Genomic DNA, 22,228 nt, shown 5'->3' on the forward strand with positions numbered 1-22,228 from the left:
GGGACCAAAAACTTAGAGGCCAAATCTCAAATTACTTCCATCCTCTGGTCAAGCATAATAAATTTCACAAAGGGAACACCTGTGAAGAAAAGCTTCTCTTTGGAAAGCCCAACGGTAAGAATGAGGCCATTGAAGCAGCATGTCACCCCTGTAAAAGGCGCCTGTGAGGTGGATGGAGGATACTATCTCGTGCAAAGGGCTGCAGGAAGGGGTGGCAGAAGGGGTGTTCTCCCACAGGAGGAATCTAGGAGACCACATGTTCACTCGCTACCCTCCCAACACTTGGACAACAGCACACATGATCCAAGGCTCCTGGGCAGGAGTGGTGGGAGTATCTCAGAACTCACAGTTCTCCCCAGACAGAGTAACATGTGCTCACAGGCATGGCCCACTCACAGCAGAGCTGTGCTATGATTCAGAGACACTCTCAAATCAGGTAGGTGGAACTTACTTTTCTCTGGTTGACATATGTAAGAGAAGCCATGTGAACAGACCATGCTGTAAACACAATACTAATACTGACGACCTCGGCTACCTTAGAGTTCTCCTGCCTCTCCTTTATTAAGCTCCATCTGTCACTCCCAATCAAGCTGTGCCTCATCCTACACTCACTCCATGTGACCGTGTCCACCCCATGAGGCTGGAAGACTTGCAGTATTTGACTCCATCACCGGCTTTGCATCAACCTGTGTTTCTGACCATCTATTAGACAATGTCACCAATGTGGGTGGCTGGTGCCTCTGATTTAAATGCCCCCAAGCATCCTTCTCCAGTAGTTTATATCTCACTGGACAGAGTCACCAACAGAGAGCCTTTAATCATCCCTCTTCCTCATCTCCACAACTATAACCAAACTTTTTGGTCAATAACTAAGAGAATGCATTCTACAACAATACTTCAGAAGAAGCTTTCCATATTATTTCTAGCCACATGACCATCATTGAGCCCTCACCATCTCCTACATGGAAGATGGAAGCTTCCTAACCTGTTTCCTGCCTATAGTCTACCCCTGCATCAGCAGCAAGCTCCACAAGGCCAGGTACTTACCTAATGTACAAATCTGAGTGCTACTTAAAAGCCTTCAAGAAGATCCTGATGCCTATAGGATTGGCACAAATTCCTTTGTGGATTTTTAAGACCCTTTCCAATCTGGTCTGGCCTCTATTAAAGCAATTAGTACATTTTGAATAATGTTTTATCATCTCCCCTTTGAAATGATAAATTCCTAAAAGCTGGAGCTGTCTCATTCATCTCTCTCCCAAAAGGCTGGTGCAATGACTAGTATACAACAACTGTTCACCAGATATCTTGTTGAGTCAATGTATGCTTTAGCGAAGCTTTTCTCCAATGTTAAAGACAGTCCCTCCACGCTACTTATGTCACATTCAGACCTCAGCTTGGAGATGCTCCTGGGCCCTCAGAGAGGCGAATGGTGAAAATGATGAGAGATGTGGAATTAGCTGTAGGATTTTGCTACAGAGGAAAACTTGGTTTTCAGGGTGAGAGGTCCTATAAACTCAGGAGTCTGTTCTTGTAGTAAACACACCAGACCTTACACATCCAAGGTCATCACCACAAGAGGCTCTGCATGTATTCCAAAAAGACTGCCATTATTGAAAACATTTTAAAATTCTCCCCAGAAAAATGCTGTGTTTACATAAGAAACTCAAAATACATACAAGCACAGTTCCTCACCAACTCAAACTGTATTTCTAGCTTGATCATCTATTTCAGTAACTAGTTTGATCCAACTGCCCAAAGGACAAAAAATTGTCACCAGGAGTATACTACTAACAATGCATGTTAATTCAGTTATGAATCCAGACACCACAAGACTTCCTGTATGCAGCAGTGGCATCTTCCCCAGAATACACTATATTGTCACCCAAAGTGAACACTTTGAAAAGAGGGCGTTGATGTGGATGAATATGTCTGTCATTTTTAAGATCAAAATTATATCCCATGTGCACTGTTGGAGCAGATTTTTAGATAAGTGCACCATTAGCCTACACTCGGGGGGAGGTTGGGATTTGTGCACAACCATTCTGTGAACATAGACAGGTGTGGTGACACTGCACAAGTCCAGGGGTGTTGGTCCGTGCCGCTGACAGATGCAGAGGCAGCCCATGGAGGACATCTCTGGGGCGAGAACGGCTCCTTACCATAATGCTTTTGTACATGTTGCCATTATTGTCCTCTATACTGATGCGGATGATACAGGTGTCTTCGTTCTGCTGGTTGTAAACAGGGGGCAGCACTGTCGAGGTAATGGATGTCACGGAGACGGAGCGCTTGTGGATTTTAGGGTTGTTGTTGCAGGATGGCGGGGAGGAGAGGGGGTTGATTAAGGACGACATCCCTGAGGAATTTGTGTCCATGGAATGGATGGAGGAACATGATGAGGAGGACTCAGAAAGCTGGAAAAGGAAACATATCCAGAAGAAAATAACTGTTAGAACTTGGGCCAAGAGTGTGCTTTGTAATTCTCAATGCAGAAGTAGCTATCAAGACAACCTGTCCTCAGTTATCTCTTCCACAACAGCCCACAGGGACACATTTTGTCTTGGATGTAAGCCCCCACCCTCCAGATGCCTATCAGTGACTCAGGGTAACTTAAGCATCTACATCCACCTGAGGCCATGTGGTTCTCTCATTTCCCTGGTTTAGCTATTCTTATGCCATTAACCAGCAGGTGGCAGCAGATTCTAAAAGAAAGGAAGTCAGTTTACAAGGCTACTTTTACTCAGTCTTACTGCTTTGAGCCTCAACAGCTTTCAACATGGCCACAGAGATCATTTAATCTGACTCCACTTCACAGTCAGATTCTGTAGTAGGAGAGAAATGCCTATAGTTTCAGCAGTTTCTAAGATAAGGACCAGATTACATAGCTCTGCACGGAATGTTAGTGCTGGAAAAGCTCTTGGAGATGCCTGGTCCCATTTCATTCACTATCTCAGGCCAAGGAACCTAAGGCCCAGAGAGAAAACCGTGGCCCCAGTTCACACATCTAGATGGCAGTACCACTAGGACAAACACCTCAGTTCCCTGATTCCCACCACTGTGTTCACAGAACAGCAGGTAATCTGCTACGGAAGACACCATGGTAAATTAACCTAATATGCCATTCCCTCGGTATGTTTAGTACTGCATGGTTGGTAATGAGTTTTCGTATACTTTATCTCATTTACATCTCCCAAGTGACTTGAGGACACAGAGCAGAACATTATAGCAATAAGGAGAATAAGATTCATTGAAATCACATGACTTGCCTTTGAGCGCTCTGATACATTTTTTGTGGAACTAACGACACACATTTCCCTGCTCTACATCAAGGAGAACTGAGGAATGGGAAACCACAGATAATGTGCTTTTCTGATTAACTGTCTATTCATCATACATTCAATACAAATTACAAGAGAAAGAGGATGCTTAAAACTCACTGGGAGGTATTACTTCCAAAAAAATTGTTAAATTTTAAATCGAATCATTTTAAATACCAGTTCTTATTATAGAAAATTGAAAATAATTTTTTAGAATAGGGTAAGATTAAGTATACCATATTGACACTATAAAATATTCTGAAAGTCATTTTAAAATAAATAACACTAATTCCTTTCTATACTTATCTGCCCTTTCCTGGAAACAAAGTACAGAAGTTTAGTTTCCTACTATCTGGCTTCTAAATAAAACAGAGTCTATCTTACTTCCTGGGGTTTCTTCTTCCTGTGGCGTACTCTACATTAAAGTCCACTACATGCCTGGACAACTCCGATATGCAGTGGTCTACTGTAGTTTGACCCTAATATGGTTTAGTCATATTTTTTGTTTTTTGGAATTTCCCTACGTTCCCAAGTGAATCAACTTAGTGGCTCAATTTGAGAGCTAACTGATGGTGGGTAATTTTAAAAGCATAACTTGCTTGTACATATATTATCCAAGAAGATCCATTTTCTAAATATTGGTTTAATTTTTTCACCTTCACTTTCCTGTATATAAAACATTTTTTCCTTAGATTTCTCATGATTCCAACAACATTTATAATTAAAATAAAGCCTTGAAGATGCCTGGGTTCTAGGAACTCTAAACACACTATTTGGTTAGCCCCCAAATTCTTATTAAGAATTTAAACGGTGAGAAGCAAATATGAAAATAAATGGGCGAGGTGGCTCACATCTGTAATCCTAGCTACTTAGGAGGCAGAAATCCGGAGTGTCACGGTTTGAAGCCAGCCCCAGAAAAAACTTTGTGAGATCCTCATGTCATTCCTAATAAAACCTGGGTGTGGTAGCACATGCCTGTCATCCCAGCTACACAAGAAGCATAAACTGGATGATCAGGCATAAATGCAAGATGTATTTCCAAAACTAACCAAAGCAAAAAGAGCTGGAGGCATGGCACTAGTGCGAGAGTACCTGCCTAGCAAGTGCAAGTCCCTGTTCAAATGTCAGTGCTGCCAGAAAAGAAAAGAAATGTTTAGAAAGCATGATCAGGAGCCTGAAGAGAAATGCAAATTGTACTTTTCTTTTAAAGACCATAACCTCACAGTGCAGCCTTTGGGAAAGGAAAGGTCACAGTGTGAAAGGCTGCTGGAGAGGGTGGTTGACACAGGATCTCAGGGGAGGAAGAGACTGTGGAAGGCATCTGAGTCCAGCTATGCACAAAGCAGGAGAACTGTAGGCCCTCTCAGGTAATATGCAGGCATTCTGCAGCCCAGAAGTTATATCCATGCTTGATATGCATCCATGTCAAACACTCATCTTTAAATCTACAGAAATTCATAAAAGTTTCATCCAAAGAATAAAAAGCCATGACTTGTGCAGGAAATTAGTCATCAAAAAAAGAGAAAGCAAGGGGTGTACAAACAACAGCACACTGGGCTCCTGTATGGTTTTAAAGACCCTCATGTGTATGAGAGAGAGAGAGTGTGTGTGTGTGTGTGTGTGTGTGTGTGTGTGTGTGCACGTGGTGTGGTGCTGAGGAGTGAAACCATGGTCTTAAGCATGCTAGGCAAGTGCTCTACACTGAACTACATCCCCAGACCTAATCTGCAAGGTTTTAAAATGGATGATCTGGAATTCTGCACACTTCCGCTATACCCACTAGATATGAATGTGATTCTACTTTTGTCCCAGACAGGGACATAAATGCTTCAAAGACACAGACAATACCTCTGTGGTCACTTTTATACAACATTCATCATCAGATTAGGGGGTGTAGAAAGCATTAGAACCTGCCAAAAACCTACATTTTGAGCCAAGGCTACATCACATTATGGAGAATGAGTACATCCTTGCTTTAGGAGATGTGACTTTTGGGAAAAAAGCCAGTATGTTAGGTATGTGCAGAGCTCTTCCTTCAACACTCAGAGCATGAAGTATTGCATCCCCTGCATTCAAAACAGAAAGGTGAAGCATCTAACTGGGGGCAGCATTTGAGTCATCTCCGTCTGGCGAGCCCTGAATATGATGTCTCTCCTGGATTAGTTACTCTGTGAACAAGTCATTGTAAGGTTCTCAGATAACCATGATTAGAGATAACACCAGATAAAGCAGAACACAGGTCCTCCTGAGAGCAGCAGGTATGAACAAAGTAATGAAGCAGCTACCAACACACTACCTCATCGACCAAATCACAAGCTAAGAGGTCAGAAGTCACTTCAAGCATGTTTGGTGGCCAAAAACCTCCCCAAATGGGCTAAGTTCTAGTCATAGCAAAGTTGACCTCTCTGATCAAAGCTCCTTGCCCAGTATATCGAAGCTGATATGTATACAAGATTAAGACTAACATTTTGTTTTCCTTTATTTATTTATGCAGCCATGAAAAAATAGAAACTCTATGAGAATTCTGCTATCACTTCTCTTCACTTGCCATTTGATTTAGACATGCTAGATTGTATCATCATTACTAATTCCTCACCCTACCCTGCTTCCATGCCCTTTGCCCTGTGATTTATTTCAAAGTTTAAAATGGTGCATATTTCACTGCTTCGCTTATTTATGTGGGATCTGACCCATGGTATTGCTATGCAATACTATTATGGTAAAATATGGACCACTTTGGCAGGGGTCAAAATATCACCACCCTACCCCTACACTTCCTACCATAAAACGAACTTCAGAAGGCTCTAAAAAGTCAGCGTACTTCAGAAGAGACATTAAGGAGGAAGACAGATTCCAATCATCTGGTAGACCACATTGCATTGGCCAAAGGAGTGCTGGTGACAGGAACCAAGGGAAGACCTGCTATGTACTGTGGGGTTGCGCTTGTCCTCTTTCCTCACCTGTCTTAATATGCTAAGAGCATGCCATGGATAAACCCATTACTCCAAAAAGAATGAGGTGGGGCAGACTTGGACCAAGACTGTGGCCTAGAGCTAATCCTGATCCAAATCAGCTAACTCCTTAGATCCACAATTATTGTTTTACATCATTGAGCTTTGGAATGGTTTGCTATGCAATACTGTGGAGGTAAAAGCTTAACTAAGACCAGGTATGGCACCAAGAAGATGACACATCTCCATCTCCAACTTTTTCATACCTTCTTAGGCAACCCTCCTTTTCCTGAATAAAGTATGCTTATATTACAGTTCACAAATCTTCAGTGCCTTTAGCTGTGTGTATAGAATATCTAAAAGGTCAAATGAATAAACCAATCTGTTTACTGCTTTTAAATCTGTAAGTAATGGGTCCCCAGATTCGACTCTGCTTTTGATACCTCTTAACTCTGATTTTGACACTCTTGTAGAGTGATACACTCAAAAACAGGCATTCCTTGCAGGAGAAACAACCAATACCATGTCAGAGCTTACAATAGGAATTATGCAAAGGATTAAGCAAATACCTTTTTTTGAGGCTCATCAGGTGTGTCCATGGGTGTAATAGAGCTCTCCTCAGCTTCTGAGTGGTTTGACTCACAGGATGACACACTGACAGAGTCCATGCTTTCCCCGGAGCTCCCACTGGCTGTGGACTTGGGCTGCTCTTTGGTGGGAGTGCTACTAGTGATAATGTCAGACCCCAGAAACAATCTGTAGAAACAGAGCCAAGCATTTGGGTTGTTACAAATCTGGAATCCATGAGTAAGCAAATAACTTTGTGCTGATTAAGCCCTGGACGAATTTCTGAAGCTTGCATGCCCTGTGGTTAGCATTTTAGGAAAACGTTTGCTTTAAGGTTCCTAACATTAGTAGTAAATGTCTTATCCCAATAAGTTATTACCAACTTGAAAGAACACAGAATGTTTAGCTGATTAATTTGGGAGTCTTTCTAGGTCAATGGTAGTCCTTCAGTCCATGAACTACTTTGGCAAGGTCAAAATAACCACCATAAGTTCATAAGATAGACTTCATAAGACTTTAAAAGGCTGTCATAGTTTGGATTTAAAAAAAAAGAAGAAGGAAGAACACTTCTGCTTCCAACCATCTGGTGAACTGCAATAACCCAACCCCCTTCTCTATAAAACAACTAGGTAAGAAATATTAAAACTCCTTCCAGTTGAGCTTGCAAGATAGTGAGGGTAATCCCTAAAGCCTTAAATGAAAAGGGAACCGAGAAATGGAAGCATGCGAGCTATGACTGCAGCTGCTTTGGCTAGGAAATGGAAAGCACAAATCTTAGAAAAATAGTGACACGTTTTAAAATTGTTATTAACATGTTAATTTTACGAATTAATAGGGTTCGGTGTTATATTTTTATACATGCATACTGTGTGCATTGAGCATGGGTTTTAACATGTACACAGAACTCAGAAATGAGAGCTTCTGTTTATAAAATACAAAAAGCCAGGGCCCTCAAAGGACTGTATCCTTAATAAAGAAATGGGCTAAAAAAGTATCTTTCTACTGGCACAAGAAAACAATAGGGAAGCCTATCTGTCTTATAAATTTGGATATTAGAAAAATGTCTCTCTTGAAATCATGCTTGGCCTATGCCTCACTCTGATTTGCTATCTATGTGGTCTAGAATCCCCAGTATAGCATCTAAGGGAGATGAACATGAGAAAAGAGCATTCCAGGCTACTGGCCAATGACACTTCCAGGATAACTAGATTTCTAAAGGAAAGAAAGAAAAAAAAAGAAGGAAAGGAGGAAGAGAGGGAGAGAGAAAGGAAGGAATGTTTTTTGAGGGATTCACTTTCAACCCAGGCTGCAGAGAACTGCCTGAGATGAGCTCACAATAAAAAATTACAAAAAATATATACAAGAAAATATACTCAAAGAGAGAGTCAATAGGCATCTTAAACAGCAGGTCTAGACTCCCAAAAACTTCCAATATGAGAACTGTGAGAAAGAAACTAGAAATTTATTTATTCAGCAAATGTTTGCATGTCTACTTGAGGCCAAGCTATAAAATGTTTAAAATAATAAAGCCAGAAGAGAAGAAATTAAGAATTAGAACTTAGAACAAGATACTCTGACAAAAGTGCAAGATAATTTGAAGAAAATTCACTTGTAAGTGAAAAATGTAGTGAATTAAATTAAAAACTCAATAGAAGGATTAAGTAACTGTTGAAGAGGAGAATTATGAAAAAAAAAACATAAGAAAATCATGAATAGATATGAAGAAAAATCCTCAGAAATCAGCATCAAAAGATAAAGACATGAAAACAGAAGTTAAAAGATACAGAGAAAGTAATAAGAAAATTTTGAATGTATGTAAGAGGAGCTCCAGAAGACACTGAGACAATGGAAGAGGGGCCATATATGAAGGCATGGTGGCTAAGAGAATTCTAGAACTGATGAACCACCCGAATCCTCTGACCCAGGAAACATGGTATCCTCATCACACAGATGACAAAACAGAAGTTCACATAATTAGTAGTGGTGAGATGTGTTAGGTCAGTATGTCTCCCAAGCCCACCTGGTCATGAAAAACAGTTCAATGTTCCCTGAGCACTGCTCTTGCTTGTCCCTGAGTCAACGCAGATTATTATGTCAACTCCAAGACCAGACATGGGTATTTATCTGTGTGAGAGAAGATGGTTCCTTCAGCTAACCTTCTTACCTTTCTAAGATTCATTAGTTTAATACCTTTAAAAGTTGAAAGGCTAAGAGATCAACTTGATGGTGAAGACTAGGCTCTCTTATAGTTCTTCTATTAAAAATCACTACAATAAACCCAGAGCCTAATTAAACCAACAGTCTCTTTCCCCTTCTTCACTTCCTCCTTCTATCCCTTCCTTCCCTCCCTCTTCTCCCATTCTCTTTAACTCCTGCTGTATCTTTCCTTACTTTCTTCCTTCAGAATGTAATTTTCCAAGAGGCAGTATGGTAAAGAGGTTATAAATTTGGCTTTGGAGCCAATCTTTGGTACGAATCCCAACACTCCTGTACTGTCATATTAATCTGTGGGGAGCAGATTAAAGCCTATGAGAACTGGACACAAGCAAGGGAAGCTGCAGTTAATTGCTTTTACCTGTAGGCCAAGATAGGCACAGCCCCAGCCATGAAACAGGGAAAAGCAGAACAACTGCACCTCCTAAGTTGTGTTCAGAGAAGCAGGAACTTAGATCTTCTGTTGCAGTGTCACACCCCTCCCTGTGGCTCCACCCTGTTTGCTGCTATAAAAGACCCCTGAAGGAGGAAGAGGAGCTTTTGCCTTTTGGGGCTTTCCTTTGGGCTTTTGGACTTTTTGCTTGGCTTTTGGCTTTTTGTTTTGGTGGGCTTTTTGCTTTTAGATATTGGGAAGAAACTTTTACTTTGGGCCTTTTGGTGTGGGAAGCTTTTGGAAGGGAAAGAATTATTGAAGGGAAAAATTGCTGTAGGGAAAAGAACTGTTGAAGGGAAAATGCTGAAGAGGGGTTGATAGGAAGTCTGTTCCGAGAACTTTAACATAGGTTTCAGAAAGCAAAGCTGAGGAAGAACTTCATACGTAGGCCCTAGGAAAGCTAAAGCTACAGAAAAGCCAAAGAGAGCATGGGACCATGCACAGTGCGCAGTCTAAGGACCGAGACCTTATGAGTTATGCATATGCGGTTTGCAAGTTTGAGCACCAAGGCTTTAAGAGAGTTAAAGAGAGATGGGACAGTGCAAGCCTGGGTGCAAAAGACTTTAAGAGGAATTAAGCTAAAGGTGAGCTGAGAGAAAACATGGGACAGAGCGAGCCTAAGGAAAGAGGTTTTAAGCAAGGTTTTAAAGAATACTTTAGAAGCAAGGTTTTAAAGAACTGCAAAGGAGTAAGGCCTTAAAGAATAAAGATAGAGAAAAGAAGCGATGAGGGTTGGGCGTCTCCACCCAAGTGCTCAACACACCTGACCCCAACTTTCTGTCTAGACAACTTTCTGTCCATCCTGTGTCTTTTCTGACTCTCCAGTTAAGCCCAGTTAGGTCCAGTAATAACCAAGGAGCGAGAGTGAAAACCTCGCTCCAGCAAGGGAGGGGGCACGAGAAACAGTGCCCCCTTCATGAATCGATTCTGTCTGTCCTTCACTTTTCCGTCTATAAAACGAGTATAATAGTGGGAACTATTTCTTACATCACGTTGTGGATTAGGTAAGAAATACTCATACTGTTCTTAGAATAGCCCTGGCACATGACTTAATTTATGCAGTCAATAAATATTTATTAATCATCTACTGTGTGTGAGGCACCATTCTAGGGTCTAGGGATAGAGCAATGAATAGAAAACAGACCTATCTCCACAGAGTTTGCATTCTAAATGGATACATTCAGCACACAGTATATCAGGTAGCGGGAAATGTGATGCAGATAAGAAAGAGAGCCAAGGGAAGGTAGAATGGGCAGGTTATAACATCAGATGAGGCAGTTGTGGGAGGGTCACTGAGAAGGTGGTATTTCCAAAAATATCTGAAGGAAGGGAGGGAATGAGCCATGTGGCTAGGTAGGGGAAGAGTGTTGTTAACAGAGTAAAAGGCAAAATAAAACTGAGTGCACTTAGTGTGTTCAGGTAGGCTTTAGTGGCCGACATGCAAAGAGCACAAAAATCAGGAAAGATAAGGACAGAAACAGGGGACAGGCAGGGAGAGGGAGCCAATGATGCTACCCTATGGGCCTCGTGAGCCATTCTAAGGACTTTGGATTTTACACAAAGGGAGACAGATCTTCTGAAACTGGTTAGGCAGGCTCTCTCACCCACCTGGCAATCAGTATGTGTGCATGATGAGCAAGGTTCCATTCTCAGACCGCTCACATTCCACTGGAGGAAGCATCCAGTGCAAGTGTGAGTGAGTGGTCAGGGTAGACAACCACATCAGAGAGGGCTCTTGCAGGAGGCATCATTTCCCCAAATCTGAGGGAGTTAGCCATGAAGAAAGTGCATCCCAGGCCACAGGAGCGGCCAGTGCAAAGGTCTAGAGCAGGAAAAAGCCTGATGTATTTGAGGGATGGTTAGAAGACATGGTGGGTCTTGGTGAATGAGGTTGTAAGAGAGGGAAGGTTGGGAGTACATTACATAAGGCCTAGTAATATAGGATTAGGAGTTTAAGGTTTATTTCAAATTAAAATCACTGGAGGTTTTTAAGCAAAGAAGCACCAGGCGATTCAGTGGAAAATGGATTGTTAGGACAAGGGGACAGTAAAGATGTTGCCAGATGGTCCAGGCAGGGATGATGTTGGTTCACAGAAGAGAAAAGACTAGAGAGGAAATGAATGGATTTAACAGATGTCTTGAGCTCATGACAGAAAGACAGACTACTTGAGCGTTCTTTACTTTTGCCTGGCTCGTGGAGACCTTGTCAAATACATTTCCTCTGCCCATCCCATGGGACCTTTGCAGAGCTCCAAGACCCCTGGGTGGCACTCACAGGCTAAGCCTCTTCACCATGCTCTTCCGAGGCTTGGGGGAGGTGGTGCTGGCATCCGCAGTTGCTTCAATCTCACAGGAGAGGGCGTAGCTGGGAATGAGAAGGGTACTTAGAGGTCAAACTTTGAGGACTGAAGAACGGACTTCAATTCACGTGGTTTATTACGTCGGTTTTAGAGGAAGGCTGCGATTGTTCAAAGTGAAGGTATAGACTATGTTGTTTTAACATGAATGTCAGAGGGTACTTACTGAATTGCCAAGTTGTATAAATTTACATTATACACCATTCCCTTCACTGGCGTATGGATTTAGACGTTTAGTTCTGCATGCTTCAAATAAAAGGCTGTGTGCACACTTGCAGCACTTGAGTCTATTCTGTCCTGAATGTGTTTGCCACACTGCTAGACCAAGGGAAAAATCTTTGTCCCTCCCTGACTTGTCCCTCTCCCACTCCTCACCCCTCCTCCCATTAGCGTGTTTGAATGTGTAAGCACATGCCTTGCTTTAAGGAACATGAAAGAGATTTTTGTAAATATCTTACTTTCAGTGAATAGACATAAGTAATTCTATTATTCCTAACGATAGAGAAATATGATTATGAATATAATTTTAATCGTCAAAAAATCCTGAATTAAAATACTCTAGATTCATACATCTATATCCCAGGCAGGTATAACTGGCACATGCAAAAGAGGAATTGCTATCTGATCTGAAACGCCTTCTACGAAAGCTTGTATCTGTAGCTCTAGCAGATAGATGCATTTGGTTACAGGGTGGGTGGGGAAGGGTGCTCAGCATTACACAGCCATCTCAGAGCTTAGGTTGTACAGCTAGGCGGCCCTGAGAGTGAATCTAAGCACTATCACTGACTAGTTATAATATGCCTTTAAACCTCAATTCCTCATTGGCAAAGACTTATTTTGCTGTCAATTTCACTCTCTTATGACAAACTTACAAAGAAATTCCTTGGTTTACAACAGGAATCGGCAAACTTTTTCTGCAAAAGACCAGATAGTAAGTATTTTAGGTTTGTGGGCCATCTGGTCTCTGCTGGAGTTACTCAAGTCTGTCTTTAAAGCATGACAGCAGCCAGAGATAAGATGTAAATGAATGGGTTATGTTCCAATAAAACTTTATTTATGGATTCAGAAATTTGAATTTCAAATAACTATCCAATGTCATATTCTTCTTTTGTTTTTAGTTTTTTTTTTTTTTTCCAACCACTTAAAAGTGCAAAAACAGGCAGTGGACCACATACGGCCTTCAGGCTAATCTGTCAACCACCAAGTTACAGGAAAGGTCTGGGCAAACATTCAAAGCATTACAGCTAACGCGCCCCTTTACTATGCTTATCAACCAGAATTTTGAAACCTGGGCCTATGCTCTACCAACACCAGAGTGTTACCACTGTTCCTCCAAGGGCAATGCCTGTCAGGCCACCAGGCTTTTGCGTGTGTCCTCAGCTCACTCTGTCTGGAATGTCCGTCTCCAGTTTTCCCAGTGAGTCTTCTCTTTCCTTCGCACCCCAATCTACATGGTAATGCCACAAATGAGCTGTTCCCGACTGTGGGTCTGCAGCACTAAGTTATCTAGCATGGTTCAATTTTTCATGAGTCTACCCTCCTTAGACTGAAAGCTCCCTGAAAGGTAACACAATGAACCCAAGTGACAAGCTAGGTGACAATGGTGGGTGCGGCAGAGATGATAATGACGATCAGCATCCTAACAATTTTTTTATACCTTATAACAAACATAACAAAGATAAGCATCCTGGAGATAAGGGAGAATAAAAGACTTACTCAAGCTTCCAAAGATAAGTAAGTAGCAGAGCAAGACACATGTTTTGTTGTGGTTTGGTTTTTGGCAGTATTAGGATTTGAACTCAGGGCCTTGTGCTAGCTAGGTAGGCATTTTACCACTTGAGCCACTCCCCCATCCCCTTTTGCATTCATAGTTTTTCAGGTTGGGTCTCAGGTATTTTTGCCCAAGGGGGCTGGGGCAGCAATTTTCCTACTTAAGCTTCCTGCATAGCTGGAATGATAGGCACATGGCACAATGCCCACCTTTTTCACTGAGATGGGATCTCTCATATCCTTCCAATCTCTGCTTCCCAAGGAATTATAGGGGTGAGCCACTGTATCCAGCCCTCCAACGCACATCTTCTGATGCCCTCAATTCAGATTTTCCTGCTACGTCATACTCTTCTGGAAACCAACGTTCTAGAACCTAGTGGCTGCCACCAAATAGTTGTTCAGTAGATGACCAGGGAGGTACTAGATGCAGCATTCCTCCCACCCACGCCTCGGTTCCGTACCTCTCCTCCTCTGTGAGGAGCTGCTGCCTGTGGAACCACTGAATGAACTTCAGGTCTGGGCTCATACAGTAGCTGTTGCAAGCAGACTGTAGGAGCTTTATTTGGGCAATCACTTCAAATTCCTAAAGAATACCAAGAGGACAGAGTGAATAATAGAGCCAACCAGATACAGATCTTCTCAGCATGACAATATACCACTTTAGGATAAACTGTGGTGAAAACCATTTAATAAGGCTCGGAAATGCTGCTTCATTAGAAAGGTTTGATCCCCAGCACCGCAAAGAAAAAAAAATTCTAACTCTGAATCTCTCAAGTCCTTGAATACTTCAGTTTTCTCTTTGAAAGAACATTTTATAGGAACAAAACAAGCCACCAAAGTAAGCAAAGTAGTTACTATGTGGTTTCCTTTCTCTTTTCGTCCTTGGGACAGAAAAAATTTTTAAGGTTTTAAGTACTTGATAAAAATATGTGAAAATTTTCTACTTCTATTCCTTAAAAGATAAAGAAAACAAATGCTTTAAGTCAAGAAGGTCCGGAGTTCCCCATCTCCAACTTTTTCAACCCACAATAAACAAGCTTTGGTCGAGCTGAATATCCAAACAGTCCAGAGCCTCATAAAATTGAATGTTTAAGTTTCTTGGATCCTTAGATTTTTACTACTCCAGTAAATCATTTAACTAAATCTTCTAACGCTCATGAGAGAAGCAGTGTATAATCACATCCAGGATTATTTATAACTCTTTAGATGTTTCAATAGTTCCTTTTTAAAAGTTGGCAGGGGGATAAGCTTTAGCTTTAGGTTTTATATTCAAACTTTCCAAACACTTAATATCTTAGTCTTAAAAGAAAAGAAATTAGCATTCAGGCTTATTCTGAAGTTAAAAGACAAGAATGGGTTACAGTGAAGGGATAATTGATTTTAAAAATTATATATGTTGCTACAGGATACAACAAAAGTCACTTAAGAACTAGCAGATTCTCTGAGTCTTGGCTTTCCCATGCAGTGACCTCAGCCCTTGGTCTCACTACTGTCAAGGAATATTTGTTATCATGCTAAAGATGGCATCATGTCACTCGATGAAGGACAGAAAGTTTACATGAGTCCAGGTTGGTATCTTGTCACTGAGGAACTCCTCCATGCCCTATTGGTCCTAACTCCAATGTCATTTTCACCTGCAAATTTCTCTGACTCTACAAATTGGAGCTAGATGTCCCTCCACTATGCTTTTCTAAGACCTGACGCTACTTCTGCTCACAAGCCTGTATCAGGCTGTGTTATGACTGCCTTTGTATTTGTCTATCTCCCTTGAGGAGGGCAGAGACCTCTAGTTATCCCCAGCTGTAATCCCTATGGGGTGAAATTATTTTGTCTTTAAATCATCTACATGTCTATGTAAATCTACTATATTACACAAAAACATGGCAAATTTTCAAGACTGCTTTAGCTTTTTGTAGCATAGTTCAGAACTATGTTATCCACAGAAAGATTTAAATTGATGTTGAATGCCCCTTCTTATGCTGAGGAAAAGAATAGTTGCTTATACCTAACAGTGAAGACCAGATCTCTTCCTCTCCTAAATAAACCCACAAGAGTTAACCATCTTTAGTAACTCCATTTACTGTTAGGAAACCACTTATCCTTAATAGGAAGAACTTGTTTGGTTTTTTAAACAGACAAAAAAATTGTATAACCAAGTTAATTAACATATGAATTACTTTACATACTTATTTGTTGGTAAAACACTTAAAATCTATTCTCTTGGCAACTTTCAAGTATACAATACATTATTAACTATAGCATGAACCTGGTTTTGCTGAAGCTAATTACAAAGCAGATGTGGAAGGAGTAAGAAAAGAAATTACCCTAATTTTTTTTTTTAATGTTACAGGGGTTTGAACTCAGGGTCTCACAGTTGCTAGGCACACACTCTACCACTTGAGCCACTCTGCCATCCCCAATTTTTTTTTTTTTTTAGTGTGCCGGGAATTGAATCCAGGATCTCATACACTCCTGGGTTCCCTCTACCATTAACCAATTCCTAGCCTAGCTCTACCTTTAATGTCTTAATGGGGTTTGGAGAGGGAGGACAAGATTGGAACCCTGACTTTACTACAGGGTCCAGTTATTTAATCTCTTGAATCTGGTTTCCTTGCCTTAAACCATCCTTATTTTTAAACTGAGAATGGTAAAAACCTATCTCATGGGTAATGTATAAGAACATACCAAGCACAAAGATATATGATAAATGTTCAGTAAGTGTGAATTCTTTTTTTTCTGCCTCTACAAAAAATTCAAATTTCTCCTTTTTTCATTCCCAGATGAAGTAAAGCACTCTACTTACCCTTCTCCTTTTCTCGAAATTTATCAGTCCACCCTGAAAGAAAAAATTTTAAAAGTAGTGACCAACCACACTACTTTGAAACACAGCCCTGTGTTGTTCTAGGTCACATTAAAAATAGATCAAAGGAATGATAAAGTCATGATTATTAATGTTCCTGTAATTATGGAGAATATGGAAGAGAATCAATCATCTTTTGCTTCTAGAAAAACATTCTTTTCATTTATAATAGGGCAGGGTAGGCAGACAGCGGTTTCTTAAAATGTCTGAAACCAACTACAATGGTAATGATAAAAATGTAAGTCAGTACCCAAATATATTTGAAGAGCCAGTAAAGACAAAAGCTGTAGTAAATATTTTATTATACTCTTTCCTTGACCAAAAGCATCAAAAACAGATGGTCACTGACTCATGCTGGAAACCAAATTGTCATTGGCTTATCAAAAGAGAAAGACACTTCCACATAGTATCATGAAAAGTGAAATTTCAATTCTTCATCTGCCAGGTCCTATTCTCAGTAGGCTGAATTTAATTTCTAAATCTTTGATCATTTCCCAAATTTCCCAAAAATGATGGCTATTTTCTGAAATAAGCTGAGGCAGAAGATATCAAAAAATGCAGAGCTCAGGAAATGCAAAATGAATGTATGTGTCCACACGCTTAAGGAAAACTCAGAGGTAGGCACACTCAATGCAAAAATAACTTCTCCTCTTTCTGGTTATGGTACTATAAAAGCAGGCTGACTGGCTGTGATAACCAGCAAAGTAGAATATGCTTAAATATGCAAGAAATCTTTAAATCTCATTCCAAATATCAAATCTCTTTCCACTTAATATTATTGCTATCAACAAATTGCCTTTTTGACTGGATTTTACCTCTTTTCCCATTCCAAAACAGAGTGAGGGACCAGAGGTGTGGCTCAACAGGTCGATCACCTGTTTTGCAAGTACAAAACCGTGAGTTCAAACCCCAGTTCTACAAAAAAAATCTGTAAGAGTGAGTGCAAGTCTATACCCCCAAACAGATAGCAATATAAAAAAGGGGGGAGTTATACCTGAAAATTTACAAATTTTTCACATTCTTTATTTCCTAGGTAAAATGTTAGACATATTATTCTTTTGGCTCCACCTGCAATGTCTCACTCAAGATCAAGGTCTTGCTCAAACCTACTCCTTAATAAAGCCTTTTTATCAATTCATCTTGAACTAATCATGATGTGTTATATTCATTACATTTCTGTTCAAATTTCTACTGTCTCTGTCAATCAGTGCCTACTGCAATAAAATATTCCTTCCCGTGGCTTTTGAGTCACTCACTTCTAGATTATTATCTTTTACTGTTATTCTTTGTTTTCTTCCTAGCATCTAGCAAAACACCATGTGCAGATGGACTCTTGATAGTTACCAATAGAAGTGAATTTCTCTTGAGTATCCAATGAGAAGGCTGCAGACCCACTTACACCAGCCACACAGAACTCACCTCGATGTAGTCCTGTAGAGCAGTGTCCAGCATGGTCAGGTCAGTCAGGAAGGTACCCAGGTAGGGTACAGTTCCCTGCATCACACCCTGCCGAGTAATCAGAGCAAGGCTGTCTTTACTGTCAATGAAAAGTCTCATGGTTTCTGTAACCTTCACTCTGGAGAAAATGATCCATTCAAGGACTAATTTCGAGTCATTAGTGCTAACCTTCATGATTGAAAAATTTGAAATCCCTACACAAACAGGATAGGAACTCTATGATGTAATGCCTAACTTTCAAAGTCATGAGAACCAAGTCCAAAACCCAGAAGATTATACACGTATGTTCAAATGTGTTCACAATGGGATTTATATTTTCCTGGGCTCAGGTTGGCAGGTTGTCTGTCCTCTTTCAGAGTGTACTGGACACTTCTGGTAGCTTGGGATGGCCTGGATAACAATGGAATCACCACTGGTAAAAGAATAAGCCAGTGCACCATGGAGGAGAAGTATGGACCACAAGAGTACAAGTCCTTACTCTCACTTAGTGACTTACTTTCAAGGAGTAAAAGAAAGAAAGGAAAAACAGTAACTTTCAAGAAGAAAGCCTGGCAAACTCTACCGTAACCAAGTGATGAGGTTCACATCACCAATGGCACCATCAGCATGATAGCAGCTGTCACACTGATGCCATTCTCTCGATGTGATAAGAAGAGTGTTTTACCTCCATGACAGTCTTTCAAAAACCTGTAATCTAGTCTAAGTGTAAGAAAACAAAGACAAACTCGGACTGTGGGGCATCCTACAGGACACATGGACAGCAGTCCTTAAGACTGTCAAGGTTATGAAAAACAGGTAAAGCAACTGAGACCCTCTTATGGACCAGAAGAGATTGGGAAGACCTGACAGACAAATGCACTGCTCTACAGTGGACTGGGTCCTACAACAGACAGAGGACACTAGTGGAAAACTGGTAAAATCCAAATAAAGTCTGTATTGTAGTTGACAGTACTATGCAAGTGTCAAATGCCAGATGTGCCATGGCTACAGAGGACATTAATGATGGGGGAAACTAGGTAAAGGGTTCACTCAAATGATAGGGTTTACAGTATTCTATGTTACTGCCTTTGTAACTTTTCTGCCATTAATTCAAAATAAAAAATTTTTTAAAATTTTTCCTTGAAAATGAAGGTGAAAACACTTCAACATAAAACTGAGGTAAAGACTATGTTCATTTCCCCAAATCTCCTTAGAAATCAACTATTTTCTATACTAAGGCACAGCCATTCTTCAGGGAAAATAAACAGGAGCACCCATGGACACCTTATTCTAATGTATTAAGGTACTTATGGAAACTCTGAAAGTCAGAATCAGACTTTCAGAGATAAGGCTGGACTGCTAGGCATGAAGCTGGCTGCTTCCTCAGTTGGTTCATATCAAGCAGGGGTGGTCCTTTAGGAACTTGCTACCTGCTGCAGTTTGTCCTTCCCATATGTGTGCAAGGTCTTATCCTGAACCAAAATAATCTTCTCTACCCCCTGCTTCAGTAACAGCTATTTTTAACTTGTCTTTGAACAACCAAAAAATTTGAAACCCTGAGTTTTATAGGTTTTATGTTACAAAACAGTCCAAGCATTTGAAAATATTTCTGATTTATGTCCAGCTTTCCAAAGAAAGAGAAAATCCTCTCAAGGCAGGAATGAAAATTTAGGAGTGTAACATTCAACTGAAGATGATAACAATTATCTTTCAGTCTACAGAAGGGAAGGCATGGCTCTCCTTTGAGAAGTGAAAAATTAGAAAGTTTGGCTACTCCCTGAGATTAGGAAGGGGAGGCTGACAATGATCACAGGGCTGGGGAACAAATGAAACGATCTCTGAACACAACGCCCCAGTCCTCCTAGTAGAAGACACTCTCTTTCCTTGATCATCATGTGCCAGAAGCTGACAAAGGTAGGAAGCTTAGTGGTTGGAGGAGACAGTGAAAAGGATAGACATACCTGTTGCAGAGTTTCCCTTACTATTAGGAAAAAGTATATATGCAGGTCCAGAAAATATGATTAGCAACTGTCAGTATTCACTTCCTTTTGGATCAAATGGGAATAATCTTTCCTAAAGCCCTCCCAGGGCTGCTAAGAACAAGTGAGGTAAAGAATGGGAGAGCCCTTTCAAAAGTCCGGATGTCTAGCAGATTGAAAACACTGTTGTGATACAGAGCTGCCCAGCCACCTACACAAGGCCACTTTCCTGTGGGCTCTCCAGGGAGTAATAGGGGCTGACATACCATATCCTTCTGCAGCTGGAGCCGCCTCTGAGTTCGTTTCTGGTTTTCTTTCACGCTGCTGTCCAGATTTGCAAATTTTGAGGTTCCTTCCTAAGAAACAGAGCACACAAAGGAGAAGGATGGAGGATGCCATTATAGAGAGAAGGACAGGGGCGCCTAGCTTCTGGAATGCACAAGTCTCCAAGTGCCATGCAAATGAAGAAGCTTTCTGTGGGCTCTTGAGGTGTACTATGCAAAGGTGTGGCTGGCTTTGCTGGGAAGTGGTGTCCTTTGCATGAGGCCTGGTAGTCTTGGATTACACCCTGCTCATCCCCCACTCTGTAAGAAGAGTATCTGATTTGGCTGTAAAAAATGAATTGCTACTACAAAGTGGGCAGCTCCTGGAATAGGACACATTTTTACACATCCCATGTTTCACTCAAAATAATGACATGTCCTGGAAATGAAGACTGATTCCTCTGTACATTCTGTGATTTCTTGATCTTGGCCTGAAACGGATGTGCCAGCATTCTGTGAAAGAAAAAGGACTAACTTTGTGGTATTTCTTAGCTAAATGAAACTTTTTTACAGGAAGTTTTCTGAGGAAGTCTAGTATTGTGGTATAGCACCAACTCATACAAATAGACCTTCATACATTTCCCCTTTCCCCCAACGGGTCCCCCTAAGTTGCCTCCTAGGCTTGGAACTCTTACAAACCTATCCTTCCTTCTGGTGCTTGAGGACAGATGGTCACCCTTCCTTTTGGTGCCTGAGGACAGTAGGCCACCCTGCATTCTGTAACTATAAACTCTTCTACATAACGACTAATCATGAATTTGCTGACTGAACATAAAGTGTTTGGGGTTTGTGGTTTCAGGGTCTTAAGTTCTCACTTTCTGGGAAATACATGAATGGGAGGAAAATTTCACAATTCAATAGTGTATAACCTCTGTATTAGTTTTCCTTCAGTCAGTTTTCCATGGGCTTATTACCTTACTTTAGTAAGTGCCTTCCATTACTGTACAACTAACTGCAAGAAGGTTCTTTCTCTATGACATAGTCTTGCTGATGGTGGCAAAGCATAAATACATCCTATCATTAACTAGCCTTAACCCAGAACCCAGGTATGACCCACAGTGACCCATTATCTATGTCAGTTCTCTCTATTAGAGATGAAAATAAGGGAAGTGTTACCTGTTGAAACTATTCCAGGAATTGGGGGGGAGATTAAGGAGAATGGTGGATGGGGTAAATTCGAGTATGATATATTTGATATATTGTAAGAATGTTTGTAAATGCCACAATGTACCCCTACCCAGCACAATAAAAAAATGAAGATTTCTTTTCTTTATGAGCATAAATAAATAAATAAGAAATTCATAGCAAAAAAAATGATAATAAGGAGAGCTACCATTGAATGCTCTCCCACCTACAGGTTTTCTTGGGGGTGCATGATAGTAACCTAACATGTGCTACTTTCCTGTGCCAGGTGGTTGTGAGACTTTCCAAATCCTTAAGAATGTGCTTAGAGATAGTAATCAATTCTGTCTGGCACAAATATGAGTGCCCATTTCTTTCTAGTGCATAGGTCCTTCTGGTCTCTCTCCATACTCGTAATCATAGGCAGAGGAATAGTGTATGGAAATCATTGCAGATATATCTAAAATTCTTAGTAAGGATTTCTGAAAAGTTAAAAGGCTCCTGAGAATCATAGAACAACAGAGGTGGAATGACCAACAGAGGAGTGAGAAAGACCTGAGATGGGGAATAAAAAGATTTGTTGATGTCTTGACTTCATGATTTCATGAGAATGAGATGCCATCCCTGGCTGCAGAACTACAAAGACTGGCTATTAAGTCAGGCTTGATGCCACAATGCCTGTAATCCCAGCACTCAAGAGGCTGAGGCAGGAGGATGATAAGTTCCTGGACTACCTAGCAAGACTCTATCTGAAAAAAAAAATAAAAAAGAAAAAGTGCCAGCTTTTTCCAAACAAGGTGTGAATTGAAAATTCACTTACTTGCCATATGCAGAGGTTTCAGGTTTTCCCTTCCTTCGCCTGAAATCCCCGATGCTGTTCTGTCCCACACCACCA

General features: G+C 40.8%; 1 protein-coding gene across 6 annotated transcripts in view; it reads right to left on the minus strand.

Moving 5' to 3' along the window:
* Positions 1–22,228, minus strand: part of Rgl1 (ral guanine nucleotide dissociation stimulator like 1) — a 265,738-nt gene that overhangs the window by 16,990 nt on the left and 226,520 nt on the right. For all 6 annotated transcript variants that reach the window (XM_074047269.1, XM_074047271.1, XM_074047267.1 and 3 more), the window contains 7 exons: positions 20,155–20,244; positions 17,892–17,978; positions 16,416–16,448; positions 14,074–14,195; positions 11,761–11,850; positions 6,841–7,027; positions 2,163–2,417 (listed from right to left, as the gene is read on the minus strand). In XM_074047269.1, the coding sequence (XP_073903370.1) occupies positions 2,163–2,417; positions 6,841–7,027; positions 11,761–11,850; positions 14,074–14,195; positions 16,416–16,448; positions 17,892–17,978; positions 20,155–20,244 (864 nt within the window). The remainder of the gene's footprint in view (positions 1–2,162; positions 2,418–6,840; positions 7,028–11,760; positions 11,851–14,073; positions 14,196–16,415; positions 16,449–17,891; positions 17,979–20,154; positions 20,245–22,228) is intronic.

The sequence above is a fragment of the Castor canadensis genome, chromosome 11 (assembly GCF_047511655.1).
Source record: "Castor canadensis chromosome 11, mCasCan1.hap1v2, whole genome shotgun sequence".
NCBI classification, from domain to species: Eukaryota; Metazoa; Chordata; class Mammalia; order Rodentia; family Castoridae; genus Castor; species Castor canadensis.